Consider the following 27,500-nt stretch of genomic DNA (forward strand, 5'->3'; position numbering starts at 1 on the left):
GAATGACTCACACAGATTCTCATGGAGTACACTACATGAGGATTCATGTACTTTTAAAGGTCATATAATAATTACCGATGAATATATTGTATAAAAAATAATTATCTTCCATTATTATCTGTATCTGTGGCAAAAATACACATTAATCATTATAAACAAGTTAAGAATTTCACATAGTTTACCTAATCCAGGGCACACACTTGTACCTTGCCAACGTAATCTACCCCTTTCCCCTCCTTCCCGCCCCGTGTTTTCCCCCCCCTCTCCCCTACCCTCTCCACTGACCTCACCCCAAGGACATAAGGAGGGAAGTGGGAAGGGGTGAGGTGGGGTGGCGGGGCCAGTGGGGGGTGATGGAGTAGTGGGGGTGGAGTAGTGCAGACTGACTCCCTCTGTGTGTTGTAGTCTTGTCCTGAGCGTGTGTGTGTACTGTATGTAGAAAAAATAAACAAGGCAAAAAAAAAAAAAAATGAAATGTTGAACAATCTTTATTTCTCTACATATCTTTGCCAATAAAGTAAAATGCATTTCTGGGCTACTACTGTACTAGCATCCCCAAACATGACTATAATTTGTTTGTGGACACCTTCAGGGATTAGGGCGCATGCCTATGGGTACAAATAAAGATAGAGAGATCGACAGTGAGAGAAAGGCAGACAGACAGACAGAGAGAGAGAGAGAGGCAGAGAGAGAGAGAGAGAGAGAGGGATAGTAGACAGATAAACAGATAGATAAAAAGATAGACAATAGAAGTTGCAGCTGCCACCCCAGGCTTATCTGAACGTGAGACAAGTGGACTGCAGGCTGAAGTTGTCCTCCACTCACAGCTCACGATCCTCCTTACAGGGGATTGGGAGGGGAATGAAAGACTTTTGTATAACTGGACTGCACCACCTGGCCATATTGGTGTCACCACGTGAATGAAGTCTTCCCCCTCCAACACAAGCCTGATAGATAGATAGATGGATAGATAGACTGTAGAGAGATAGACAAGAGGACTTCAACAAGGTAAGACTCATCGATGCGTTTTTCTTCTTCTTAATCCTCAATGCACAGGAGCTGATGAGTTGACAGGAGTGATCTCAGAAACTCTCGGAACTGAATAGAGAAGAAAACGACTCATAACATCAATATCAATAATCATAATAATAATAATAATAATAATAATAATAATAATAATAATAACCTGGAGCGGTGGCGTCTTCGTCGTGGGTCTACCCCCCAGAGGCTGTCGAAGAGAATAGGAGGACAGCATGGGGGCCAAACCACTACAAAACCCCCCGGCCCCTCACGGGGATCGAGAACCTGGGAGTGGCTTCGGTCGCCCGGGCAAGTACCACATCTCCCAACACAACACACACAACAACACCGTTTTTTCTACACCGAGAAATGACTCCCCGGCTGTCATTTCTCGACGACTTCTTCTAGCCGGGGACATTGAGAGCAATCCAGGACCCACCAACAAATACATATGTCCAACATGCTCAAAACCTATCACGTCGAGCCGACAAACAAAGGGTTCAGTTCACTGCAATTCCTGCAAGAACTGGACCCATTACACCCGCACAACACTTGCATCCAGATAACATTACACAAACACCTGGACCTGCTCCTTATGCTCCTTCCCCTCACCCATCAACCCCCCTTCCAATCCTACTCCTACTTCCTTCACACCTCCACAGCCAAACCCACCGACCCTTCCCGCACCAATCATTCCCCCAACTCCTCCCATTCCAACCCATCCTAATCCACCTCAACCCTTTCCTCCATCACAACCTCCTTCTACCCCTTCCCCTCCACCCACACCACCTCCCCCCCGTGCTGCAGCAGCCAACACACATCGCACACACAACATAAACATCCTTCAGTTAAACACAGATGGCATAAACACCAAAATACATGAACTCACGCAATTCATCAAACAACAGAACATACACATTGCCATCTTACAAGAAACAAAACTACACAGAGCACAGAAAACACCGACATTTCATAACTTCACCACCATTCGACAAGACCGGGCCGACGGCGGTGGCGGTGGACTCATCACCCTGGTACACAAATCCATCAACTTTGCAGATACCAGTGCACACACTAAGTCACTTCTCCCCCCACATGACACCACAACAGAAATACAATTAATTAAAATACGCACTGGTAACAAATCACACATAACAATCGCTAACACACACATTCCCCCCCAGTCGTCCCCCACAGAACCAGACAATTACTCTCCACAGATACACCACATCACTAACATATCCAACATCATCCTGGCTGGTGATTTCAACGCCAAGTCGTCGGCTTGGCATGTCAACAACCCTGACACAGACAGAGGGCTGGTACTACAAGCCCAGACAGATCATCTCTTCATACTAAACAGTCTAGACCAGCATACCCATATCCCACACCAAGCTCTCTTCCTCCCATCATCTCCAGACATCACCTTCTGCTCCCCAAACCTCGCCCCCACTACATCATGGAGAGTGGTCAAACCCCTAGGTTCTGATCACCTCCCAATCATCATCACTACCAAAACCAGAATCACCCCAGCTGGCCACAAACACATATACACTAATTATAAGAGAGCCAACTGGGAGGCCTTTGTAACTGAAACAGAACAACATTTCGAAGTACTAAACAGTACACCCATCACAAACATCAACACTGCTGTGAACACTTTCAATACAATCATACAAAATGCAGACAAAAGACACATCCCTAGAGGCAACAGAAAGAAACACAACCCAACTTCACACCAGAAATTCAAGGCCTCATCAGACAACGGGACACACTGCGACACTCCTCAACACCCAATACACAAGACACCATACAACAAGTACAAGAACTCGACACTCAGATAAACAATAAAATATCAGAACAGCAAACACTAAACTGGAAAAATTACCTCCAAACACTTAACCACAAAACAAACATCAGTAAACTCTACAAAACACTAAACAGCATCACACTTTCCAACAGCAACACCACACAATCACACGCTGCCATCACAACAACAGACACCATACCCTCAAACAAACAACAAGCAAACACTCTCATCAATCACTTTTCACAAATCAGCCATCTAAACCCCCATCCCGAACACCGACGTATCATCCGACGTAAGAGACAGTTCCCCACAGAACCAGACTACGCACCTTTCACTTACAACAAGACGAAGCACATCATTAACAACCTCAAGCACTCATATGCCTGTGGACCAGACAACATAAGCAACATTCACCTTAAACACCTAGGACCACAAGGCATACAAGCACTCACCAACACATCAAACTACAGCTACTCACACAACATAATACCCAACATCTGGAAGCATGGCAATATCATCACTATCCCTAAACCCAACAAATACCCCACGTTACTCTCCTCACTTCGCCCCATCACACTCCTCTGCACCCCCTCTAAAGTCGCTGGACGACTGGTACTACAACTAGTCACACCTCACATTCCCCTAGCCCAGTCACAACATGGTTTTAGGCCACTACACTCCACAAACACCCTTCTTACAGACCTTACACAGAGAGTTTTTGATGGCATGAATTCAGCTAGGCCACCACACAGAACGCTCCTAGTCACACTAGCCATTAGCAGAGCTTTTGATGCCATTCCCCACCACAACCTCACAAACAAAATACTCAACACAAACATGCACAATAACACAAAAAAGGTAATGGCAAACTACTTAGCAGGTAGATGTGCACACGTAACATTTGCCGGTCAGTCTTCTAACATCAGAAACTTCACAAACGGCGTCCCCCAAGGATCTATTTTGTCCCCTACACTCTTTAACTTATACATGCACGACATACCCACACCCCACACACCACAAATACACATAGCTTCCTATGTAGATGATATAACACTTACATGTACGCACCAAAACGCAAACACAGCTGCACGCTTCATTCAACCTTACCTCAGCACACTACACTAATGGTTCACCACAGACAGGCTCAAAATAGCCCCTGCCAAATCTACAGTGACTCTTCTCACAAACTGGACAGCAGAACACAGTCACATCCCACACCTCACCATAAACAACACCCCCCTACCACACACACACACAGACACACACAAAAAATCTTTGGTGTAAAATACAATACATCAATGTCTTTTAAACAACACATCACAAACATTAAAAATAAAATAACACCAAGACTCGGTGCTTTGAGGTCACTTGCCCATACAACATTCGGACACAACAAAGAAACCACCACCACAGTATACAAACAATACATACGTTCACTGATGAATTATGCAAGCCCTGCCTGGGCTTCTAACCTCACCAAAACACACCACAACACCCTACAGACCATACAGAACAAGGCCCTAAAAATAATCACAGGCTGCACAGCTACTACACCCACAGACCACCTACATCAAGAAACCAAAGTTCTCAAAGTCAAGGATCACCTAGACATGAGAGGCACCCAGTTTCTTGCTGCAGCCTCCACAAACCCACAACATCCACTACAGTACATGGCAGCACATCCACTCACACCAAGGAACATCAAAACAACACCCAGCACACGATACCATACACAAATACTGTCATCTCTGCCACCTCGCCCACCTCAGACCAGCTTCCAGAAGCATATCCACACTCAGATCACTCGCCGCTCCATTCAGTCACTTAAAGACAACACACAGCTGCATGCACGGCCTCCTGACATCCACCCTTCTGGATCCTATCTTCCTCGTGAGGACAGGGTCCACCTGGCCAGGCTGAGATGTGGGTACCTTCCAGCCCTCTTGAGCTACCAGAAGAGGCTGGATGACTCCGTTGCTGATGCCTGTCCAGGATGCAACACAGCATCCCATACTAAAAAGCACATTATGGAAGACTGCATTGCACACAATCACCTACGCCAACAACACAACATACACTCTTTGAGAGCTCTGTGGGAAAGCCCGGTCTCGGCCATGGCCTTCCTAAGGGACTCGGGGCTGTTCGGCCAGACAGCCTAGGGAACAACTAATAACAGTATCAGTAGTATTAATAATATTAATAATAATAATAATAATATCAAAACAATAACAACAATAATACTAATACTACTACTACTAATAATAATAATATTATTATTATTAAGAATTAATAATGATAATAATAATGATAATAATAATAATAATAATAATAATAGTAATAATAATAATAATAGTAACAGTAATAATAATAATAATAATAAAGATAATAATAATGATAATAATAAAGATAATAATAATAATAATAAAGATAATAATAATAATGATAATAATAATAATAATAAAAATAATAATAATAATAATAATAACAATAATAATAATAATATCATTATTCATTATTATTATTATTATTATTATTATTATTATTATTATTGTCAGGCAGTAACAATAATAATCAATAATAACTCTATCATCAGCAATGCTCTATTTTCTCACATCATATTTCTCTGCAGGTCTGTAGGTCTCTCTCTCTCTCTCTCTCTCTCTCTCTCTCTCTCTCTCTCTCTCTCTCTCTCTCTGTCACCTGTCTTCGCGTGTCATTTCTCATAATCGGCTGTGGCTGAATGTCTAGGTGGGGAAGGCCCGTCCCCTCACCCACCGCCTCCCACTCGAAGCCAAAGGAACCACTGGGGGTCGGGTTTCTGGGGGCAGGGAAGGCATGTTTGAGATTAAGTATGAGGAGAGAAACAGAGGAAGAAGAGAGTAATAAAACGATTAAAATGATGATGATGACTGATGATGATGGTAATAATAATAGTAATAATAATAATAATAACAATTATAATAATAACGATAATAATAATGACAATAGTAACAATAATGGGATTAATAACAATAATGAAAAGAGTAATAATAATAATAATAATAATAATAATAATAATGAGAAATTATGATCATAAAGGCAAGAGAATACTAGAAATACCTTAAGACTGAGAGGGGGGGCTAAATACACAGAGAAGTGAAAAAGAAATAAGAGGTTAAAAAGAGTGAAAAGGGGTAATGGAGGAGGAGGAGGAGGAGACGAATACTCTAACTAGCCCCTCAGGATGGTATTCAAACTGGCTATAGAGATATCTTAACACCTCTTCCTTAGCGATTTGTTCTACACACTTTATCTCAGTATCCTCGTGCATGTTACTGAAATAAGCTACGCAGATACTGAAATACTGTAGTATGAATAACAGGCAAGAGAATATAAACTAAACTACAAAATAAATAAATCAGTAAGAATTGCTACACAGTCTTCTATAACAATAAAATGATAGAAAACCCGCAAGAGAATACAATACGCAAAATCAATCGCTAAGAAAGATGTGTTAAGAAGCCTCCTATGCCACCTAGACTCAGGCCCTTATCCTTACCCTGTGGCGGCGAAGTTGACCCAGAGCTGCGTCATGATGGCCCTAACCTTGAGGTCGTCGGGGCGGGTGAGGTTGAAGAGGGAGTAGAAAGGCCCACCGGAGAACAGGTACAGTAGGTCGTCTGCGTGGGTCACCCCTGCAAGGAAATTACACGAACTGAAGACACAGCAAACAGTAACAAACTATGAAAAAAAAAAAAAAATGTGGAGCAAACTACAAACTAAAGTAGCCGAGTATAAGGCACGCAGAGATACAACTATGTATAGGCCAAACAAACGATAATGATTTTATATGAAGTAAAGCAAGCTACAGCAATTGGGAATAGATAAAATAAACTATTGCAAGAGTATAACATAAAAAAAAAATTGTAACAGAATACAGAGCAAACACTAACCAACCACCATAACTGAGTATAGGGTAAACAAACTATGATAACTAAGTATAGGTCAAACAACCTAACCATGCAGCAGTAACCAAGTATACTACACAGTGAGTATTCTGAGTGAAATAAATTATACTTATTATAAGGAAAACAAAATATAGTAAACGAGGACAGGCAAACAAACTGAAGCACGTATGAAGGGCAAAAAATCTGTAGCTACATTTAACCCTTCCGGTTTGAAAAGTCTTACCTAAGCTGGAAAAACAAGAAAGTCTGAAGATGGCATGAATGAAATGTGAAATACGTCATGGGACTGAAATGGTTTAGAAGGAAAACAGACTCACAGTGCTTGCCAACTGTGGGCTTTATCGGGTCTGCCAAGAAATGCTGACCCCTGTACGTGAACTCAAAAGCGTACACCTTCCTGTTCGTGTTTCGTGCGTGGAGCTGGGCTATGAGGTCGCTTGGAACACCGAAGATGTAGTCAGTGAACAACTGTGGGAGTAGACGTTACGGCAGTGAGAGGACCCACTTTAACAGCTGAGAGAATTTGAGACGCGGGTAGCAGTATGCAGTGAAAGAGCTCGAGGAGATTATATAAATTAAAAAAGATAATAGGAGAGGAAAAAGGTGCGTAGATAGCGAGAAATACGAATGTCGGGAAAGTAGGAAAAAGGTGCGTAGATTGTCAGATATGCGAAAGCTTGGAAGGTAAACTGAGATCGGACAGCGCAACATCCAGGACCAGTTTAGAGCCCCAGTTAATATTTCCTTTGTAATACTGGGAAACCAGACTAATACCACATTTCATTACTGTTATTTGGCTCTGAGACTGCTTAAAGGCTTTATTAATCTCAGGCGATAAAGAGGAGCCCACAAGTTCTGGTGCAGTGTCCTTGGGTAAAGCAGCTGCGGGGTCCACTCGAGAGCCAAACTTCCCTATATTTTCTCGGTGATGTGCTGTCTGCCACAAAGAGGCGCCGGACCCTACACAGTGTATGTGTTGTGCTGTACCTGTAGGACGGCCCCGCGGAAGCAGTTGCTTGTCTGTGGTCGATGGGTCTGCTCGGTCAGGCAGACCGAGGTTAACCACAACCACAAGAACAACAACAACTGACATCAACATTGTATTATACAGCTAAATATTATGAGAGATTAGAATGCGGGATAAAGAAAGTGATAAATGCAAAGATGTATAAGCAGGTTATTAAATATAACAAGTATGTGAAGCAAGACATATAAAAATGCGCGTATTGGAATGAGAATATAGCGAATAGCATATGAAATGCACGTTATATAGACGGGATCATGGGTGGGACGCTGGTAAAAAACATTTCCCTTCGTAAGAGTGTCAAAATCATATTTAAGAGGAAGACATGTAGAGTGAAGAGAGTAATATTACAGTAAGCTTTTTTTGAGTTTAAGTGAAACATATTTGGCCTTCCCTGAGTTACAAACTATTAGGCATGCTTTTTTCTCTAAGTCATATCTTACTAGTAACAAATGAGAACGTGATGAAGAATAATATCAAATTCTGCATTGTTTTACTACCTGCGTTACTTCTTCGCTGTTCGTCTCGTCCACATTCACACCACCAAGATAGTGGTTGAAGATCGCTGTGGCAATGGCAAGGTTGGTGGAGGCGTTGATGGCAGAGTTGGTGGTGGTAGAGTTGGTTGTGGTGGCACAGGCGGTGGTGGTAGAGTTGGTTGTGGTGGCAGGATTGGTATTATTCGGCAGGAGGCTGAGGGGGCCGATCTCCTCGAAATTATTAACCAGTTCTGCTCTTATCTCCTCATTCGTGTACAGCGCTGTTGGATGAGGATAAGGAGACTTGATACTTATAAACCCCTTAAATCCCACGACATGTTTATCATTCTTTTCTCGCTGTTTGAAGACAGTTCTGTTCAGCTTTTGAGAGACTTTAAATAGGGGAAACTAAATGCTTCATCCATTTGCCTGTTTAAAAGGAAAAGGTCTCTCCCAAGATGAATGTAATCGACTGAAGGCACCCATCATCCACCCACTTAGTGTAGTGTTGCTCTGTTTTTAGGGTAACTCTACACTGAGTGGCAAGCCAAAAGTTTTCCTGTAAACCAGGAAAGCATTTACAGCGCTGGGTGGTAACCTTATAACCAACCAACACGTGTTCCCTACGTGACAACAAGTGGGTTGGCGGAGGGTTAGTGCCCCTCCCCGGAAAACAACTAACTAAAAATACGAACAAGAAGCCTCGGACCAGGACTGACCAAAAGGTGACGACTAAGGACCGAACAAAGGACATGGTGTGGATAGCAACATGGAATGTAAGGGTTGTGAATGATGAGGTGTAAGAGAGATTGTCCAGGTGCTTGAAAGTGCGAAAGTGGATGTATGTGGCTTAACTTAAACCACTTGGAGAGGTGACAGTGTGAGAGAATGGGATTATGGATGGGGTATATGCGCGGGAGTAGGTGAGAATGAGAGGGCAAAAGAAGGAATGTGTGTTGTTGTGAGTAACAGATGGAAAGAGAAAATTTGAGAGTATGGATCATTTAGCTCAAGGATTGTATGGGTAAGATTGAAAGTTGGACTACAAATGCGGCCGATTGTGTGCGTGTATGCGCCAATGCAAGATCGTGCTAGCAGAGTGAGAGAAGAGTTCTGGACAAATGTGGAAGTGTGCATGTAAAAGTTTGAAAGGAATGAGAGGGTGTTTTTGATTGGAGATAAGAATGGAAAAGCAGGGAATGTGCAGGTGGATGGAGGAGTTGGTGAGTGGGGTGTGCCTGCAGAGATGGATGAGAATGGCAGTGCTTTAGTGGACATTTGTGTCGGGAGGGGGTTAGTGACGGCCGATACCCTCTTCAGGCACAAAATAATCCACAGGTACAGTTGCGAGCAGATGACTCGAGGCCACCTAGTCCACCAAGATGTTGGTGTTTTGTCTGGCAACAGTGGCAGCTGTGAACTTGACCGAGATTCAGTCAGCTGTCCGGGCGAAACAAACCCATGATAATTTGTCAATGTGTAGTTCTAACTGGTCTCCAATCAGTATCATGCAAGTAAACGTATAATACTGATAATGATTAACGTGTCAGACACGTGGTAGATATATTTATAACGATAGTATTACAACACAGGCATCCAAATTGTGGTGCGTTCATTCATGTGAGACACACGGGTATCCCGAGCGTGCAGCTCCATCACCACCTTGGTTTGTGACGTAGGCACCACGTGACGCCACGTATGGGGAGTGGAACTAGTTGACCCGTTCATGATGATAAACATTTATAGAGTGTAATCGTTCGATTTCATCACTCGAATATTAAAGAAACATTGGTTTTCTCCGTCAAAACAAACCTATTATAACATCTAATCTCATATACGTTAAATACTGCAGCCAACCACTTGCCCCCTCACCCCCCTCCCATCACAATTCCCACCTCGTCCCGCCCTTCCTCACCCACCACCCTCCATATAACTCACCCCCCCCCCCTTGTTCCGCCTACTGTGATGTGAACCTTTACTGTCGACGAAAGTGAGGTTAACGGTGAGGGATGACTGGCATGACGGTGTTTTTTGTGATTATAATAATGCTAGGTTGCGGGGAAGCCGATAACCCTACGGCATATCTCCTGAAAACTGGTAAAGGTTGTTTGGTTCACGACAATAGTCGAACAAAGTAAATCACTACCGATAACCGTGTGTCTCACATGAATGAACGCTCCACTATTTGAATGCCAGTGTTGTAATACTATGGTTATAGAAATATCTACCACGTATCTGACACGTTAATCATTATCAGTGTTATACGTTTACTTGCATGATATTGATTGGAGACCAGTTAGAACTGCACATTGACAAATTATCAATGGGTTTGTTTCGCCCGGACAGCAGACTGAATCTCGGTCAAGTTCACAGCTACCACTGTTGCCAGATAAAACACCAACATCTTGGTGGACTAGGTGGCCTCGAGTCATCTGCTCGCAACTGTACATGTGGCGAGTGATGAGAAGGGTGGATGGTGAACTGAATGAAAGGAAGGCAATGATTGATTATGTATGTGTGAATGACAGGATGCGAAGGTGTGTAATGGATGCAAGAGTATGGACTCTCTGACCACCACCAGAATCAGTGTCCAAACGAAATGGAGAAATAAAAGAAGGGAAGGACGGGAGGAAGTAGCTCATTAGTCCATTGGCTGGGAGGGTTTTCATGTGCAAACAATGTGCCCGAAGTTTCTGTTGAAATTCACAAACCAGAACAATTTATGTAGCATAAAAGTTAGGGTAGCCACTCTGAATCATGGCAATAGAGGATAAAATAGCATAATATGGTTGGTATTTATAAATGAAATAGTTGTATGTAACGGGCATGAAAATGGGTCATTTTCTGACAGAAAACAAAGACGTAATATAGACCGAAAACTATAATAAAATATAAAAAAAATAATAATTGAAAATACATAAATCTAAGTTCACCAAGGATCTTTATGTATTAGTATTACATTAATTATATTAAATGCGTTTGTACGAAATCAAAACTGATGAAAAATTTATGCCTTTAAAAATATTAAACATTGTGATAACCCATTAGCCTAGTCACAAAGGCAACAACCCAAAATAAAACCTTCAGATACTGAGATATTTTCATATATCTAGTAACTCTTGTAGAAAATTTAATTCGAAGTGATCATAAGGGAAATTTGTTCTTACACTTTAAAACGGTTCAAGAACTGCTACCTGTATTTGCTGCCTTTGATTCAACAAACCACCTACGCTGGTGTTCACTTTACCTGGAGGACATGCGGAAGCTAATTAGTCAGTCTGCTTCACAAAATCTTATGGCCTTTGAGAAAGGAGAGTTTGCAGTTAAACATACAAATGGACATTTTAGAGCTGTTGGAGCAGGCGTGACTTTGGAACAAACATTCAACAAATCCGCCAGAAGTAGCTGATCTGGAATAATAATTGGTTGCACTCGTAAAAAGAAAAAAAAAAAATGTTGCCAAATGGGAACTGATCTACCATGAAATGCTGGCAATATGTAACGTACAAAGAGAACTAAGTGGTTTTAAAACAAGTAACTATGAAATCACAGTTAACCATGAATTCAGTCATTCAGAGACAGCAGTGGGAGAGAGAAATGTCCAAGCTATTCTGACATTCATTGGAACACATGAGAATCCTTTTGCATCAGCTGTAGAGCCAAAGCTTCATAATAACATTACTAATGAAGACATGCCAGAAGATATCCGCAATCAGCTCTTAGGAGTGATTGACACTGGGTGTACGGCATATGTGAAGCTTCAAAAAGAGCGTCTTGTTGAGTTGATCAGAATCAATGAACCTATCCACAGAACTAAGCTAAGAACATTCCAGAGTATACACAAGTCAATGAAATGTGGAAAAAGTTCCGGAAAGTTGTCTATAACAAAAGGTAAGTTCTGTCAGCAACTTGTCACAGAAGTTGCTCGAGCTAGGGGTGGAGTTATTGCAGTATGACTTAACATCAGCATAGTGTGAATATGATGAAGAAATCTGCAAAAAGGTCTCTAGTCACTGAACTAAAAGAAAAGCTTCCTGAGAAGAATATCCAAACCCCACAAACAAAGGATTGCTTACATACAATATATATATATATATATATATATATATATATATATATATATATATATATATATATATATATATATATATATTGTTACGGAACAGAGAAAGATAATGTACACTTTAAGTGAGAATACGAAGAGTCACTACTGTCCCGTAAAGTTCCAGGTTCAAAACAAAAGAGTTAGGTAAAATTACAAGTTAAAGTTTAATGCACAAACTAACAACAAAACATTCAGAACTCATAAGGATAATGTAATGGCAAATAAACAGGTTAAATATATGGTTAACTGCAATAGCCTCTATTAACACGAAATTAGCAAGAATAAATTTATCTAAGTCAGCCCTGATAAAATGAGATACCAGATAATACTCAGTGAATGCCAGATAAATAATTACAGATACAAACTATTATCAAAAATGACTGACAAAGAACCCCACATAAATTACAAAAACTTCACTAGGCCTACAAATTAAACTTATGCTATACAGTACAAGAAAAAATACAACAACAGTTATACTCAAATTACACACAGCTGCTAGATGGTTGGAGACTTCTTGAGCACTCACAATAATAATATCTGTACAGGGGAGGACAGAGATGTGAACAAAATGAGGAGCAGATCTAAGTGGCAATGATGCAGAGACTGAGCTCATTATATAGGGGCCAGCAGAGCCTGATACAACTTGTAAGCAGGACGCGCAAATGAAACCATGGGGACAAAGAGATGACAATCCCGCAAAGTATAACAGAGATGTCGACTTACTCTACTATAACGGTAGAAGGGGGGAACTGAGGCAGAACACGCTCGTGATCAAACATGCAGCATACTGTGCGTTAAAATTACACAAAGGATGATGAAATCATAGGCTATGTAACACCTCCCCACAAAGAAAAAAGAAATTTACAAAGGAAATTTCTTATTACTCTAAAACAATCAGTACATGGCATTACAGAACATGCAAATGTCTTTCCTAATGTTACAAAACATGAGATCTCCCTAGCACGTTCAGTCATAGGTACTTGCCAGTATCCCTTTAACAAATCAAACTTACTTATGTACCTAGCCTTTCCGATCTTGTCTATGCAATCTTCCACACGAGGGAGAGGGCAAGTGTCTGTTTTAGTTATCTGATTAACACGTCTGTAGTCGATGCAAAGCCTATGTGACCCACCTGGCTTAGGGACTAGAGTGACAGGAGAACTCCACTCGCTCTGACAGGGCTCAGTCATCTTGTGGTCCAACAGGTAGCCAAGCTCCTTCTGGATGAGAGGAACTTTCACTGGGTTCACACGGTAAGGAGGCAATTTAATTGGCTTTGCGTCTCCAACATCGACATCATGCATCAACACAGTAGTTCTTCCTGGAGTGGCACGGAACACTTGCGGGTACTCCTGCAGTAATGCCGAAAACTCCTGCCTTTCCTTGAGAGGTAGATGAGAAAGCTTAGTCTGGAGATCATTCATGACATCAGGATTCTTCCCCAAACTATCACTCAGGCTCATACTGCATGGGAGAGCTTCACTTGCAGACTCGGGTGGAACAGCTACAGTGCAGACTGGTTTATTTTCGTCCCGCCTGTGATATAACTTTAGCATGTTGATGTGACAAAGTTGCTTGCTCTTTCTACGATCTGGTGTGGCGATGACATAGTTGACATCACTGAGTTTCTTCTCCACGAAATAAGGGCCACTAAACTTGGCTTGAAGAGGTTGCCCATGAACTGGTAGCAGAATCAAAACCTGATCTCCTGGCTGAAAGTGGCGTAACCTGGACTTCTTGTCATACCAAGTCTTCATCTTCTCCTGAGCAGCTCCTAAATTCTCTCTCGCCAGCTGTAAAGCAGTGGACAGCCGTTCTTTGAACTTCATCACATACTCCAGCAGGTTGACGTCATCTTCCTCCGACAGCCAGCATTCCTTGAGTAACTTAAGGGGTCCTCTTACTTCATGGCCAAACAGTAGTTCAAAAGGTGAGAAGCCCAGTGATTCATTTGGAGATTCTCTTGCGGCAAACACAACGAATGGAAGACCTTTATCCCAGTCTTTCTGATGTTCCAAACAGTATTTCTTGAGCATCGATTTGAGTGTTTGATGATATCTCTCCAACGCTCCTTGGGTCTGGGGATGGTAAGCTGAAGACGTGATCTGGGAGATGCCCAACTCTTTCAGAGACTGCTTGAAAACATTTGACATGAAATTACTTCCTCGGTCTGACTGTACCTCCTTAGGCAGACCAAACTTTGTGAAGAACCCTAGCATTTCCTTAACCACGTTCTTTGCTGAGATGTTTCTAAGTGGAATGGCTTCAGGATAACGAGTAGCCATATCAATCATGGTCAACACATAAGAAAATCCTGAAGAAGTCTTAGGAAGAGGGCCCACAATATCCACCAACACACGGGTGAAAGGCGCCTCAAAAGGAGGAATGGGAACTAGAGGTGCAACCTTTTCGGTCTGATTACACTTCCCCACAACTTGACAAGTGTGACAAGACTTACAATACCAGGAAACATCCCTGAAGATACCTGGCCAGTAGAAGTGTTTCAAAATGCGTGCCACAGTCTTCCTCACTCCAAGGTGTCCTGCCAAACTGGAATCATGAGCCACTCTAATGATATCCTGCCTACAAACACGAGGGATGACAACTTGATGTACAACCTCCCATTCACAGTCGGCTGATGCTGTTGGGGGTCTCCACTTCCTCATAAGTACTCCTGACTTTACATAATAACAAGTAGAAGCACCGGCTGACTCTTCTTCACTGTAAGCAGAGTTAGCTAGCCCTTTCAACTCAGGGTCAGCAACCTGCAACTCAACCAACTCTTGACGAGACAAATTATCAACACTACGGGGTACTGCCTCATCTGGTGAGTGGTCCAAATTAGCAAGAAAAGTGTCAGCTAGGATAACATCATCATCATCATTATCCTCTAAATCACCAGTAACTTTAGACTTAGCCCTAGTGACAGCACATGCAGGGAACACATCAGGGACATCACAATCCAGGGACACAGCCACTGGCTCACTAGACAACTGAGGAGCTGGACACACTTGACTTCCACCAATATCATTTCCAAGTAAGAAAGTTACACCTGACATTGGGAGTGTCTCAACCAACCCAACCATAACAGAACCATTAACAAAACCAGACTCTAAATTCACTCTGCACAGAGGAACAGAGAAGTAATTATTCCCTACACCTTGTAAGATTACAGTTTCATCAGAGGAATTAAAATTAGAGCCTAGAACACTGGTCAGCATAAGGGATTGGCAAGCACCTGTATCACGATATATTTGAACTGATTTCCTGTCATTACTGTCCAGAGGACTGACAAAACCATCAGACAGGAAATTAGCGCATGAACTCTTGAGAGTGTCACCCACGTTACTGCTCAAAAGAGGAGCTCCATCATGAGAATTTAAGTTACCCCTCAAAGCAGGTTCAGTTAACTCAGTTAAAGAATTCTGGGAACTCTCAAGAGTGGACACTAGACCAATTGACTGAATATTTAAAGACTCCTTTTTGTTCACATCACGCTGTCTCCTGAAACATCTCTCCGTAGTATGACCAAGCTTACTACAATAAGTACATTTACTTTTCTGAAATCTAGAGGTGAAGCTGGTATTTACTTCCTGAGAAACATCATCCTTATTCTCTTTCCTGTTACCTGTACTCTGGGTAGAGGCAACGTACTTACTCTCAGCTTTCCCTTTTTCTCTAGAATATCTCTTGTGAGTGAGAACATACTCATCAGCTAAAACTGCAGCATCAGACAAATTATCTATTCTTCTCTCATCAAGATATAGGCTTACATCTTTACTAATACACCTTTTGAAGTCCTCCAGCAAAATCATCTGCTTAAATTTACCAAAATCAGAATCCACATTCTTAGAATTTAACCACTGCTCTAACAAATCTTCTTTGATTTTTGCATACTCAACATGGGATTGCTTATCTTGCTTTTAAGTTGTCCTAAATTTTACTCTATAGGCTTCAGGAACAAGCTCATAGGCCTTAAGAATCAAGCTCTTAACTACATCATAATTATCAGACTGATCCTGAGGCAAAGATGCATAAGTCACTTGAGCTTTACCGGTGAGAACAGTTTGAAGGAGTACTGGCCAATACTCCTTAGGCCAATTAAAACCTGTAGCTACCCTCTCAAACAACTGAAAATACTATGTTAAATCAGATTCATTAAAAGGAGGGACAAGTTTAACATTTTTAGCCACATCAAAATCATCAGAGCTAGATGATCCAGTTCCACCTAGTTTCATGCGATACTCATGGTCTGCCTGAATCCTAGCAAGTTCAACTTGTGCCTGTATCTGTGCCTCCTGAATCCGAGCCTGAGATTCCGCCTCCTTAGCATTTGCCTGAAATTCAGCTTCTTTAGCACGAGCCTCCTGCAGAGCTAGCTGTAACTTAGCTAATTCAATCTGCGTTTGCTCATTTGGAGGAGTTACATTAAACAAGCTTTTATTAATCATGCCAACAATTTGATCTTTAGAATGATGAGAGTGAACTGCAATTCCCAATTGTTGAGCAACAAGCTTAAGTTCATTCTTTGTTCTGTTTTCTATATCACACACTGTTTGCACATTTGACAAAAAATCTTTGGCTTCATCAAGTGTAGAAATAGTAGCCATCATGGATAAGTAACAGTCACAAAATATCAAGCAATATCCTTATGATAATATCCTGAATATCCTGATATGAGGTCGCCAAATTTATGTTACGGAACAGAGAAAGATAATGTACACTTTAAGTGAGAATACGAAGAGTCACTACTGTCCCGTAAAGTTCCAGGTTCAAAACAAAAGAGTTAGGTAAAATTACAAGTTAAAGTTTAATGCACAAACTAACAACAAAACATTCAGAACTCATAAGGATAATGTAATGGCAAATAAACAGGTTAAATATATGGTTAACTGCAATAGCCTCTATTAACACGAAATTAGCAAGAATAAATTTATCTAAGTCAGCCCTGATAAAATGAGATACCAGATAATACTCAGTGAATGCCAGATAAATAATTACAGATACAAACTATTATCAAAAATGACTGACAAAGAACCCCACATAAATTACAAAAACTTCACTAGGCCTACAAATTAAACTTATGCTATACAGTACAAGAAAAATACAACAACAGTTATACTCAAATTACACACAGCTGCTAGATGGTTGGAGACTTCTTGAGCACTCACAATAATAATATCTGTACAGGGGAGGACGGAGATGTGAACAAAATGAGGAGCAGATCTAAGTGGCAATGATGCAGAGACTGAGCTCATTATATAGGGGCCAGCAGAGCCTGATACAACTTGTAAGCAGGACGCGCAAATGAAACCATGGGGACAAAGAGATGACAATCCCGCAAAGTATAACAGAGATGTCGACTTACTCTACTATAACGGTAGAAGGGGGGAACTGAGGCAGAACACGCTCGTGATCAAACATGCAGCATACTGTGCGTTAAAATTACACAAAGGATGATGAAATTATAGGCTATGTAACAATATATATATATATATATATATATATATATATATATATATATATATATATATATATATATATATATATAGTGGACATGATGGCTACTATACGGAAGATGAAAACAAAACATCTCAGCACTTCTGGAGACTTCTGTGATGCTGCAGTGAACTATCTCAAAATGTCAGCCAAGTATGCCAACAGAATTGATTTAGTCTTTGACTCATACACTGATAAGTCAATCAAAGATTCTGAAAGAAGAAAACATCAGATCACTTCTCCCATTGAACTAAGATCAAAGAAGAGACGCCATTACCATTAGAAACGGACAAATTCTGGGGCTCCAATAAAAACAGAATTTTCAGTGCTTACTTCATGAACAAGCTGCAACTAAGCTAACGAAAAATATCCATCTGTATGCTTGGTAAGTCACATATCAGGTGAGAGGGCAGTGCTTTGCCAAGGCGTGTATGAAGGCTCTTTAACAGTTACCCCTGAGCTAAATGTTGACACTGAAGAAGCTGATCAGCGTATAATTCTTCATGTGATGCATGCTGGACAGAAAGGAACTTCCAAAATCATAGTTTTGTCCCCTGACACTGATGTTTTTGTAATATTAATGTACTACTGGGATGCGTTTAAATCTGGGCTTTCAGAGCTTTAGGTAAAGAGGGGTCATGGTGACTCAGTAAGCTATATTCCTATACACGTTTTGGCTTCTGTTGTAGGACTAGACCTCTTTAAAGTATTGTCTACTCTTCACACTTTAACAGGTTGTGATTACATAAGTAAAGTGGAAACTAAATGCTCAGCACTGAGTCCACACCCGGACTAATTCTTTAAGGGTTTTGGACTAAGCACTAATGATTCCAATCTTGAAAAGATGATTGAAATGAGTGAGGAATACCTTACACAGGTGCTGAAAAATGGGACCAAATGCAAAACTATGAATCAACTAAGAAATCATATGTACCATCACAGTAAAGGGATGAATATAGAAGAGTTACCTCCAACTAGCAATCCCATAAGACATCATATTTTGAGAGTATATTATGCAACTTATCAGATGGTCTTTCTTCTGTCTAGTCAACCACAGTCGTTAGATCCCACTCATTTTGGATTTGAGGTGGTTGATGAACTCCTAATGCCAGTACTAGGGCTCAACTATACCGAAAGAACATGCTGTGTTGCAATTGTGTAAAATGTGTAAATATTAGGTGCACCTGTGATGGAAAGAGAAACCATGCTGTAAGTTTTGCAAATGTCAAAAGGAAAAGCTTGATTCTGGCACAAGTTGCAGCAATCCATTGGGGTGTATGTTAAATTTAGATGTGTCACTTAGACAGGTATGATGAAAGATTACATTATTTACTTTACAAAGAGATTCGTTACTTCTGTCAATGAAGTTAGAGAATTTTGGTCATAAAATCCACACTGGTAGTGGAGAAACATATTATCCAGACAATTTCAATGTACAGTGCCACCCTCCTCAGTGGTGAAGGGGTGAAAAATTAGTTATGAAAAAAATCTCGAACGTACAGATGTCATTACCACAGAATGGACGAGAGAATTATTATTATTATTATTTTTGCTAACTGAGGTGAGTTTGCCTTACCTTTTTAAAGGGAATGGTTACATTATAGTTAAATATGATTATAAAAGGAATATTTAGTACCTGTTTGTTATACTAGCATGTGAACTACAGTATTTAGCCACATAAAGTCCGTCCTTCTTTGCATGTTATACTAGCACGTTGAACTACTATGCTACATGAAGTGCTTTATTTAGTTATTTATTTATTTATTTATTTTTTGCTAGATATTGCTATTAAAATGCCATAAGTAAGTCTTCTAAGTATTCATATAATGATTATGCACTTGCAGCTGCCAGGGAAAAACTGAATGTACAAGTGTCGTTGCCAAAGAAAGGAAGAAATATATTTTTTTTACTTATCTGGGGTAATCGTTCCTTATATATGTACACAAGTTGCATTGTAATTAAATATGAGTATATATACATGGAATACTTAGTACCTGCATGTGATGTTGGCATGTGAACTATTCATATGAAGTGCATGCTTCTTTTTTTTCTGATTATACGTATTAAAATGCCATAAAAGTATGTCTTTTTTTTTTTTTTTTTTTTTTTTTTTACGTACAGGAGTAAGAAATTTGGCGACGCGAATAAGCTCCTTCTCTGACTTATTGCCAGTCTAACAAAAGTCTACCCTCAATTTTTTTAAATGTTTAATGGTATAATTTATTAATGTGATGAGCAACTTAGGTCACATTTCATGCACACTTCCCTCCCTATACATCCAAAGGACTACATACAAGGAGGGTGGAAAGGTTACAAGAGGATAAAAAAAAAAAAAAAAAGGGGGGGGGGCAGAATATAAGAGGGAAGTGGAGGAGCCATTGGGTAAATATGGATTGGAGCAGATGGGGGACGTGGGTGTGTGCAAAACAAATCTGTGCAGCATGTGAGGTGGTGTGTGGGGTGAAGAGAAGACGAAAGGGGGTGCAGGGAACAGCATGGTGAAATGAAGAGGTGAGAGAAGCTGTGGCACAAAAGAAGAAAAACATATAATGAGTGGATGAGAAACAGGGGCGTGGAAGAAGCTGAGAGACGGAAGAGAGAGTTGTACAACCCCTGTATTTAGAGAGGAAGAGATAGATCAAAAGATTAGTAAGATTAAGAAGAGAGTGGATGAGGAATTTGGAAGGAATTTGAGTGTAAAGAGGAGGGAATGTAAGAAAATGTTCTGGAAAGAGGTAAAGAGAGTTAGACAGGGTGCCAAAGAAATTGGTTGGGAAGTGAAAGTTAAAAATGATAGATTACTAGTGGAGAAGGGAAAAATGGTGAGTAGATGGAGAGAACACTTTAACGAATTGTTGAACATAGATAATGAAAGTAAAGCGAGTATAAGTGGATGGTGAATGGCTGGGAAGCAGAGAGATGTGAGAAGAGAGGAAGAAATCAGTAGGATGGAAGTTGCGGAAGCAATGAAGAAAGTTATAATGGGGAGCGCCCCAGGAATTGATGGAGTGTGGTGAAATGCTGAAGCCTGGGGGAGAGATAGTAGTAGAATGGATGTGGATGATGTGCAGATTGGCCTGGGAGGAAGGTAGAGTCCCGGAGGATTGAAAGTCAGGTATAATTATTCCCCTGTACAAAGGAAAAAGGGAAAAAGAAGTATGTGGTAATCATAGGGGCCTTAGTCTTCTTAGTGTGATAGGAAAAGTACATGGTAGGATACTTATTGACAGAGTTAGGGAAATAACAGAGGAATTAGTTGGAGATGAACACGGAGGTTTTAGGAAGGGAAGAGGTTATGTAGATCAGATATTCATTCCTAGATCTTTGGTGGAAAAGTTTCTAGAGAAGGGAAAGAAATTGTATGCACCCTTCCTGTATTTGGAGAAAGCATATGCCAGGGTGGATAGACAAGGATTGTGGAAAGTATTAAGAATATATGGAGTAGATGGGAAGTTGTTGAATGCTGTGAAAAGCATGTATGATGGTGCTAAGGCTGCAGTGCATGTGGATAGTGAACTGAGCGAATTTTTCTATTTGAAGGATGGATTGAAATAGCGATGTGTCATGTCTCCATTGTTGTTCAATCTGTACATGGATGGAGTTATAAAAGAGATACAAGGTAGGGCAGTGGATGTTGGAGTAGCCCTAATGAGAGAGGGCAGTGTTTGGAAACTCCCTGTAATGTTGTTTGCAGATGATACTGTGTTGTTAAGTGAAGACGAGGGGAAGCTGCAGGGGTTGGTGGATGAGTCTGGGAGAGTATGTATGAAACGGAATCTAAAGGTGAATGTAGGCATGAGTAAAGTTTTGGTGTTCGAGGGAGGTGAAGTTAGTGAATGTACAGTAAGCAACAATAATCGTGTCGTTAAATTTGGTGAAAACATAAGCTAACTGGCTAAGCGTCTGGTACATTCCGCCGTCTGTCATACGGACGGTTCATAATGTTTCACGAGTTACATTTAATCTTCGGACAAAACCGCGACACGACTACTGTTGCTCACTGTACAGTGAGGTTGGATGAGGAGGAAATGGAAAATATGAGTGTGAGTACTTGGGTAGTGTGATGAGTAAGCATGGAATATGAAGGGTGAAGTGCTTGAAAGGGTACAACAAGGAAGAAAGGTTGCTGGTTCCCTGAAGGCAGTGATAAGAAACAGGGAAGTGAGCATGAAATTGAAAAAGTTACTACATGACAGTATTTTGATACCAACTCTAACGTATGGAAGTGAAGCTTGGACCTTGTTGGAGGGACAGAAGTCAAGAGTGAGAGCAGTGGAAATGAGTTCTTTGAGAGGAGCATGTGGAGTCACAAGGAGAGACAGACTGACAAACGAGGAAGTGAAGGATGTGGATGTGATAGGAAGCGTCAAGAGAAACACACTGAGGTGGTTTGGCCATGTGGGGAGGATGGAGAATGAGAGACTAACGAAAAGAGTGTATGTGAGTGAGGTGGAGGGGGGGAGAGGGAGGGGGAGGCCAAGGATGAGATGGAGGGATGGAGTGTAGAGGTATATGAGAGAGGGGGATGTAAGCTGGGAACAGGACAGTGAAATGGCGGGGGACAGGGCGACATGGAGGCGATTTGTTTGTGGTCACCCCTTACGGGATTAAGGCGTCTGGCAATAGATAGATAGATAGACGTACTGAAGGAGATAAACAGAGAGGGCAGCTTCTCTCATTACTTTACGTCCCTCGCTCGCCCAGTGAGGCAGAGAGAGAGACTGAGAGAGAATGTTTATAATGCTATATTACTATTGCTATTGTCTGACGAGTTTATTCAGCTGATGGAAGAATTCTGATAGTGAAGTGGTAGAACTACATTCAACTTAATTTCTCTCTAAGAATCATCATCATCATCATCATCGTATTAATCATCATCATCATATTAATCATCATCATCATCTTTATCATCTGTCATCATTGCCATTGTCATCTTTATCATTACTATAATCATCATCATCGTCTTTATCATCATCATACTAGTGGTCCTAAGCCCCGTCTCCTCAAGTTAACATGATAATAAGCAAATAATATATGGGTGAAGACCAATAAATGAAGTTTGCTGTCACAAATGTGATGCAGTAAGCGACAGACCAACAATGAGTGCGAGACCAGACATGGAAAAACGAGGAACCAGTCATGAGTAAATGAGGAATCAGTTATAAGTGAGGGACTAACCCTGAGTAAATGAGGCAGCAATCATCAGTGAGGCAGGAACCAGTTATCAGTAAGAAAGGGTCCGACTACTGGTAAATAAGGAAACAACAAATGAGGGAGAGTGAGAGACCAACCATGAGTAAGTGAGACCAACCATGAGTAAGTGAGACCAACCATGAGTAAGTGAGACCAACCATGAGTAAGTGAGAGACCAACCATGAGTAAGTGAGACCAACCATGAATAAGTGAGACCAACCATGAGTAAGTGAGACCAACCATGAGTAAGTGAGAGACCAACCATGAGTAAGTGAGAGACCAACCATGAGTAAGTGAGACCAACCATGAGTAAGTGAGAGACCAACCATGAGTAAGTGAGAGACCAACCATGAGTAACCATGAGTAAGTGAGAGACCAACCATGAGTAAGTGAGAGACCAACAATGAGTAAGTGAGAGACCAACCATGAGTAAGTGAGACCAACAATGAGTAAGTGAGACCAACAATGAGTAAGTGAGAGACCAACCATGAGTAAGTGAGACCAACCATGAGTAAGTGAGACCAACCATGAGTAAGTGAAAGACCAACCATGAGTAAGTGAAAGACCAACCATGAGTAAGTGAGACCAACCATGAGTAAATGAAGAACCAACCATGAGTAAGTGAGAGACCAACCATGAGAAAGTGAGAAGCCAACCATGAGTATGTGAGGAACCAACCATGATTAAGTGATGATTCAGCCATGAGTAAGTGACGAACCGACGAACCAACCATGAATAGGTGAAGAACCAATCATGAGAAAATGAGGATCTAACCATGAGTAAGTGAAGAACCAACCATGAATAAGTGAAGAGCTAACACTGAATAAGTGCAGAACCAAGCATGAATAAGTGAAGAACTAACAATGAATAAATGCAGAAATAACCATGAATAAGTGAAGAACTAACAATAAATAAGTGCAGAACCAACCATGAATAAGTGAAGAACTAACAATGAATAAGTGCAGAACCAACCATGAATAAGTGAAGAACTAACAATGAATAAATGCAGAAACAACCATGAATAAGTGAAGAACCAACCATGACCATAAACGGCCCCGTCATGAGTGGTGATCCCCGTCATGAGGTCCACGCTGTTGTGTCTGGCATCACGCAGCATCAAGTGAGGGGCGGCGGGAAGAAAGTCTCCATCGACGAGGGGCGCCAGAAGAAATGGAAATATGAACCATCTCTGTCAGTAAAGTCAACCGTAAGCACTCCTCTTCATACGTTGCTTTTTTTCCGAAATTAATTCAATAAAAAGACTGAACATAAACAATGAAAAAAGTTCAACATAACAAGTAAAAAGCTGAAATCATCATCATCATCATCATCATCATCATCATTCTGTTCCCCGCCTAAAGCTGGGATGAGGTAAGATTCAGAAACAAGGGATGAGAAAGTAGAAAGTTGGAGAGCTATCAACAGCATGCCCAAGGAAACGGGTGGCACAATCATTCGTACATTAAACTCCTCGAATTCGAAGCAGTTAATATAAGCTTATTAATGACTACTAAAAAGCTCAGAATAATCAGTAGCAACATAAATTTTAACAAGGATGAGAGCTAGGACATTGACAGACAATTTCTGACCTGGGGGAGGTATCAAAGTCCTGTACCATTAAGAGGTCCAGAATAACAGTAACAGCTCAGAATAAATAGTAAAAATGTCAACACATCAAATAATAACCTCAAGATAACCATTATAAAGATTTAAAAATTAGTACCAGCATAACTAGCGGTGACGAGGGCCAGGATGTCAGCTGGGGAGTTAGCCTATGATGATGTACTTTAAGCCCGGGTTTCAGTATCATAACAAAGAGGAAAAAGGTTTGAAATAATTAATAAAAAGTTCAGCCTTATCATTAATAGGGATGATAGATTTAGAGTGAGCCAGTTCTCTATGCACCATGACCGAGGTGTCGCACTACTGCACCAATAAGGTCATAGTACTCAATTAGCAAGAGCAAATAAAGCAGAAAACATCACAGTAATTAGCATGAAACCTAAATTGTTCTCTTAAAACCCCTAAGCAATTAAGAGAAATCGGAACGCAATTATCAGAAGCTAAGATAAAGAGTACCAACGTAATATTTGGCAGGGAGGACAGCCAATTCGTGAACCGGGGCCTCCTGCAGACACTCTATAATTCTTGCTGAGTCTGAAGTGTCGGGGCAGGCCAGGGCAAGGGCAGTCTCCAGCGCCACATCCCTGTGTCTCGCACCCAGGGCAAAGGGACTCAGGGCCGTGCCGGAATGTAGAATGGCTCGCGAGAAGAGTCCTGAAACGGATTTATCGTCATAGCTCAAAGACGTAGTTTTTGCTTCGTGGTTACCACCTCCAGAAGATTTTATCCATCTTAGGCTAGACTTGGAACAAGAGAGGTTAAATATTACCTTCAATAACCCCTTCACAAACTGATTTCTCTAAGCTGATTAAAATCACCTGGAATACGAAGAATAAGAGTATATCTACTATATCTATGGCCAGATGGCCCAATCCTGGAAAGGGTGGCCACAAACGAATGGCCTCCATATCACCCTGCCCTCCGCCATCCACCTGACCTCTCTCCAACTCACAATCCCCTCTTGCATATGCCTCTCCACCTCGTTAAAAATCTGTAATCGAACTGAAAATCCTAATAATGTTCCCATAAATTTGTAAACCTGCTGATTTGGGTGAGAGAACGTGAAGGTGTGTGGATGAGGCCCCAGCACTCTGGCCGAAGAGCGTGACGCGGGTGGGGTCGCCGCCAAAGCGACGTATGTTGTCCTGCACCCACTTCAGTGCTTGGGTCTGGTCCTTGAGCCCCACGTTACCTGGAGCGGCTGCGTCTTCAGTGGATAGGAAACCTGGGAGTGAAAATAATGTTAACAGACAAAATCCAGTTTACTCCCCTTCGAGATATATGACTCCCATGTTAGGCGACAGTTGTCTTATCCGTTTACAGGTGGTGTCTATCTATAACCAGACGCTTAAATCCCTAAAAGGGTGGTCACAAACAAATCACCTCAAAGTTACCCTGTTCTTCGCCATCAAGCTGCCCTTTCTCTCTAGGTCACTTCCCCCTCCTGCATATACCTCTCCTCTCCATTCCTCCACCTCATTTTGGTATTGCCGTGCATACCGCCAAACAGTTCTGCACAGCGGAAGGGAAACCTCTCCCTATCTCTGTTTTAAGAAAGGAAGATTCTGCTTTTAAACTTATATACAATGTGGGCTCATTTCATCCTCCTCATCATCATCCTAATCCCATTTCATCATTATTATGTTCATTACCATTGTCATGCTAGGCATGCTATATCATTATAATTCTGTTTCATCATCATCATCATCATCATCATCATCATCATCATCATCGTTATCCTTTTTGTTTCAAAATTGTTACAAACGGCAGTAGGGGGGGGCATCCGCCATCCGCTTACTTCATGTAGTGCTGTCTTTAGGTGACTCTGAAATGAATGACAAACCAAATGGTTTTCTGCAACCTATGCGCCATTTACTACGGTGGGTGGTAACCACAGAATCAAATGACGCCTAGTGGTCTAATGGAATAAGGCATCCCAAACGGACGATACCCGCAAGTGTTTACATACGAAGGGTGAAAGCGATTTGTTGCTTATGTAATACCACTTAGAGGCCAGTGTGGCTGGTCATCCTCGTCTTCTGTGTCAAGACTGGTTTAGACTGGCCCGAATCCCTACGCTCCTGATGGGGCAGGAAAGGACTGGATGATGGATGGGTAGTTACAAATGGGCGATTTCATTCAAGTTAGGAAGAATCTCTTGTGCAGAAAGGGTTAATGGCGATCATCTTTAATCCTTCACTACACGAAGTCTCTCCTAAAATGAATAAAATCGTGAGGTATAACTATCTATCTGTCTATTGCCAGACGCCTTAATCCCGTAAGGATGGCCACAAACAAATCGCCTCCATGTCGCCCTGTACCCCGCCATCTCACTGCCCTGCTCCCAGCTCACACCCTCTCTCTCATATACCTTTCAGCTCCATCCCTCCATCTCATCTACGGCCTCCCTCTTCCTCTCCCCCTCTCCACCTCACTCACATACACCCTCCTCGTCAGTCTCTCACCCTCCATCCTCTCCACGTAGCCAAACCACCTCAGTGTGTTTCTCCTAACGCACCCAATCATATCCACGTCCACAACTCAACACTCTTTCACAACCTCATTTGTCAGCCTGTGTTTCCATGTGACTCCACATGCTCCTATCAAATAACTCATTTCCACTGCTCTCACTCTTGAATTCTGTCCCTCCAACAACGTCCAAGCTTCGCTTCCATACGTTAGAGTTGGTACCACAATACTGTCATATAATAACTTTTTCACTTCCATGCTCACGTAACTGTTTCTTATCACTGCATTCAGGGAACCAGCAACCTTTCTTGTTGTACACTTTCAAGCACTT

The 27,500-nt window shown here is 41.4% G+C and overlaps 1 protein-coding gene across 1 annotated transcript; it reads right to left on the reverse strand.

Moving 5' to 3' along the window:
• Nucleotides 1–1,038: 1,038 nt before the first annotated feature.
• Nucleotides 1,039–26,490, reverse strand: LOC145399089 (carboxylic ester hydrolase-like). The gene is made up of 9 exons (XM_080271840.1): nucleotides 26,466–26,490; nucleotides 25,740–25,925; nucleotides 25,161–25,354; nucleotides 24,116–24,266; nucleotides 8,302–8,561; nucleotides 7,095–7,245; nucleotides 6,369–6,504; nucleotides 5,531–5,648; nucleotides 1,039–1,098 (listed from the first exon to the last, which is right to left on the reverse strand). The coding sequence occupies exons 1-9, from the start codon at nucleotides 26,488–26,490 to the stop codon at nucleotides 1,039–1,041; spliced, it is 1,281 nt and encodes a 426-aa protein (XP_080127966.1).
• Between the last annotated feature and the right edge of the window lie 1,010 nt (nucleotides 26,491–27,500).

The sequence above is a fragment of the Coenobita brevimanus genome, chromosome 47 (assembly GCF_032717465.1).
Source record: "Coenobita brevimanus isolate Jiangsu-jjx chromosome 47, ASM3271746v2, whole genome shotgun sequence".
NCBI lineage: Eukaryota > Metazoa > Arthropoda > Malacostraca > Decapoda > Coenobitidae > Coenobita > Coenobita brevimanus.

Coding starts and splice junctions, on each gene's coding strand:
- LOC145399089 (XM_080271840.1), bottom strand. CDS start 26,490: ATGGCGGATGCCCCCCCCTACTGCC. Junction 6,505..7,094: donor GCCCACAGTTGGCAAGCACT/GTGAGTCTGTTT, acceptor ATTTCCTTGCAG/GGGTGACCCACGCAGACGAC. Junction 5,649..6,368: donor GTCAACTTCGCCGCCACAGG/GTAAGGATAAGG, acceptor CCCTGCCCCCAG/AAACCCGACCCCCAGTGGTT.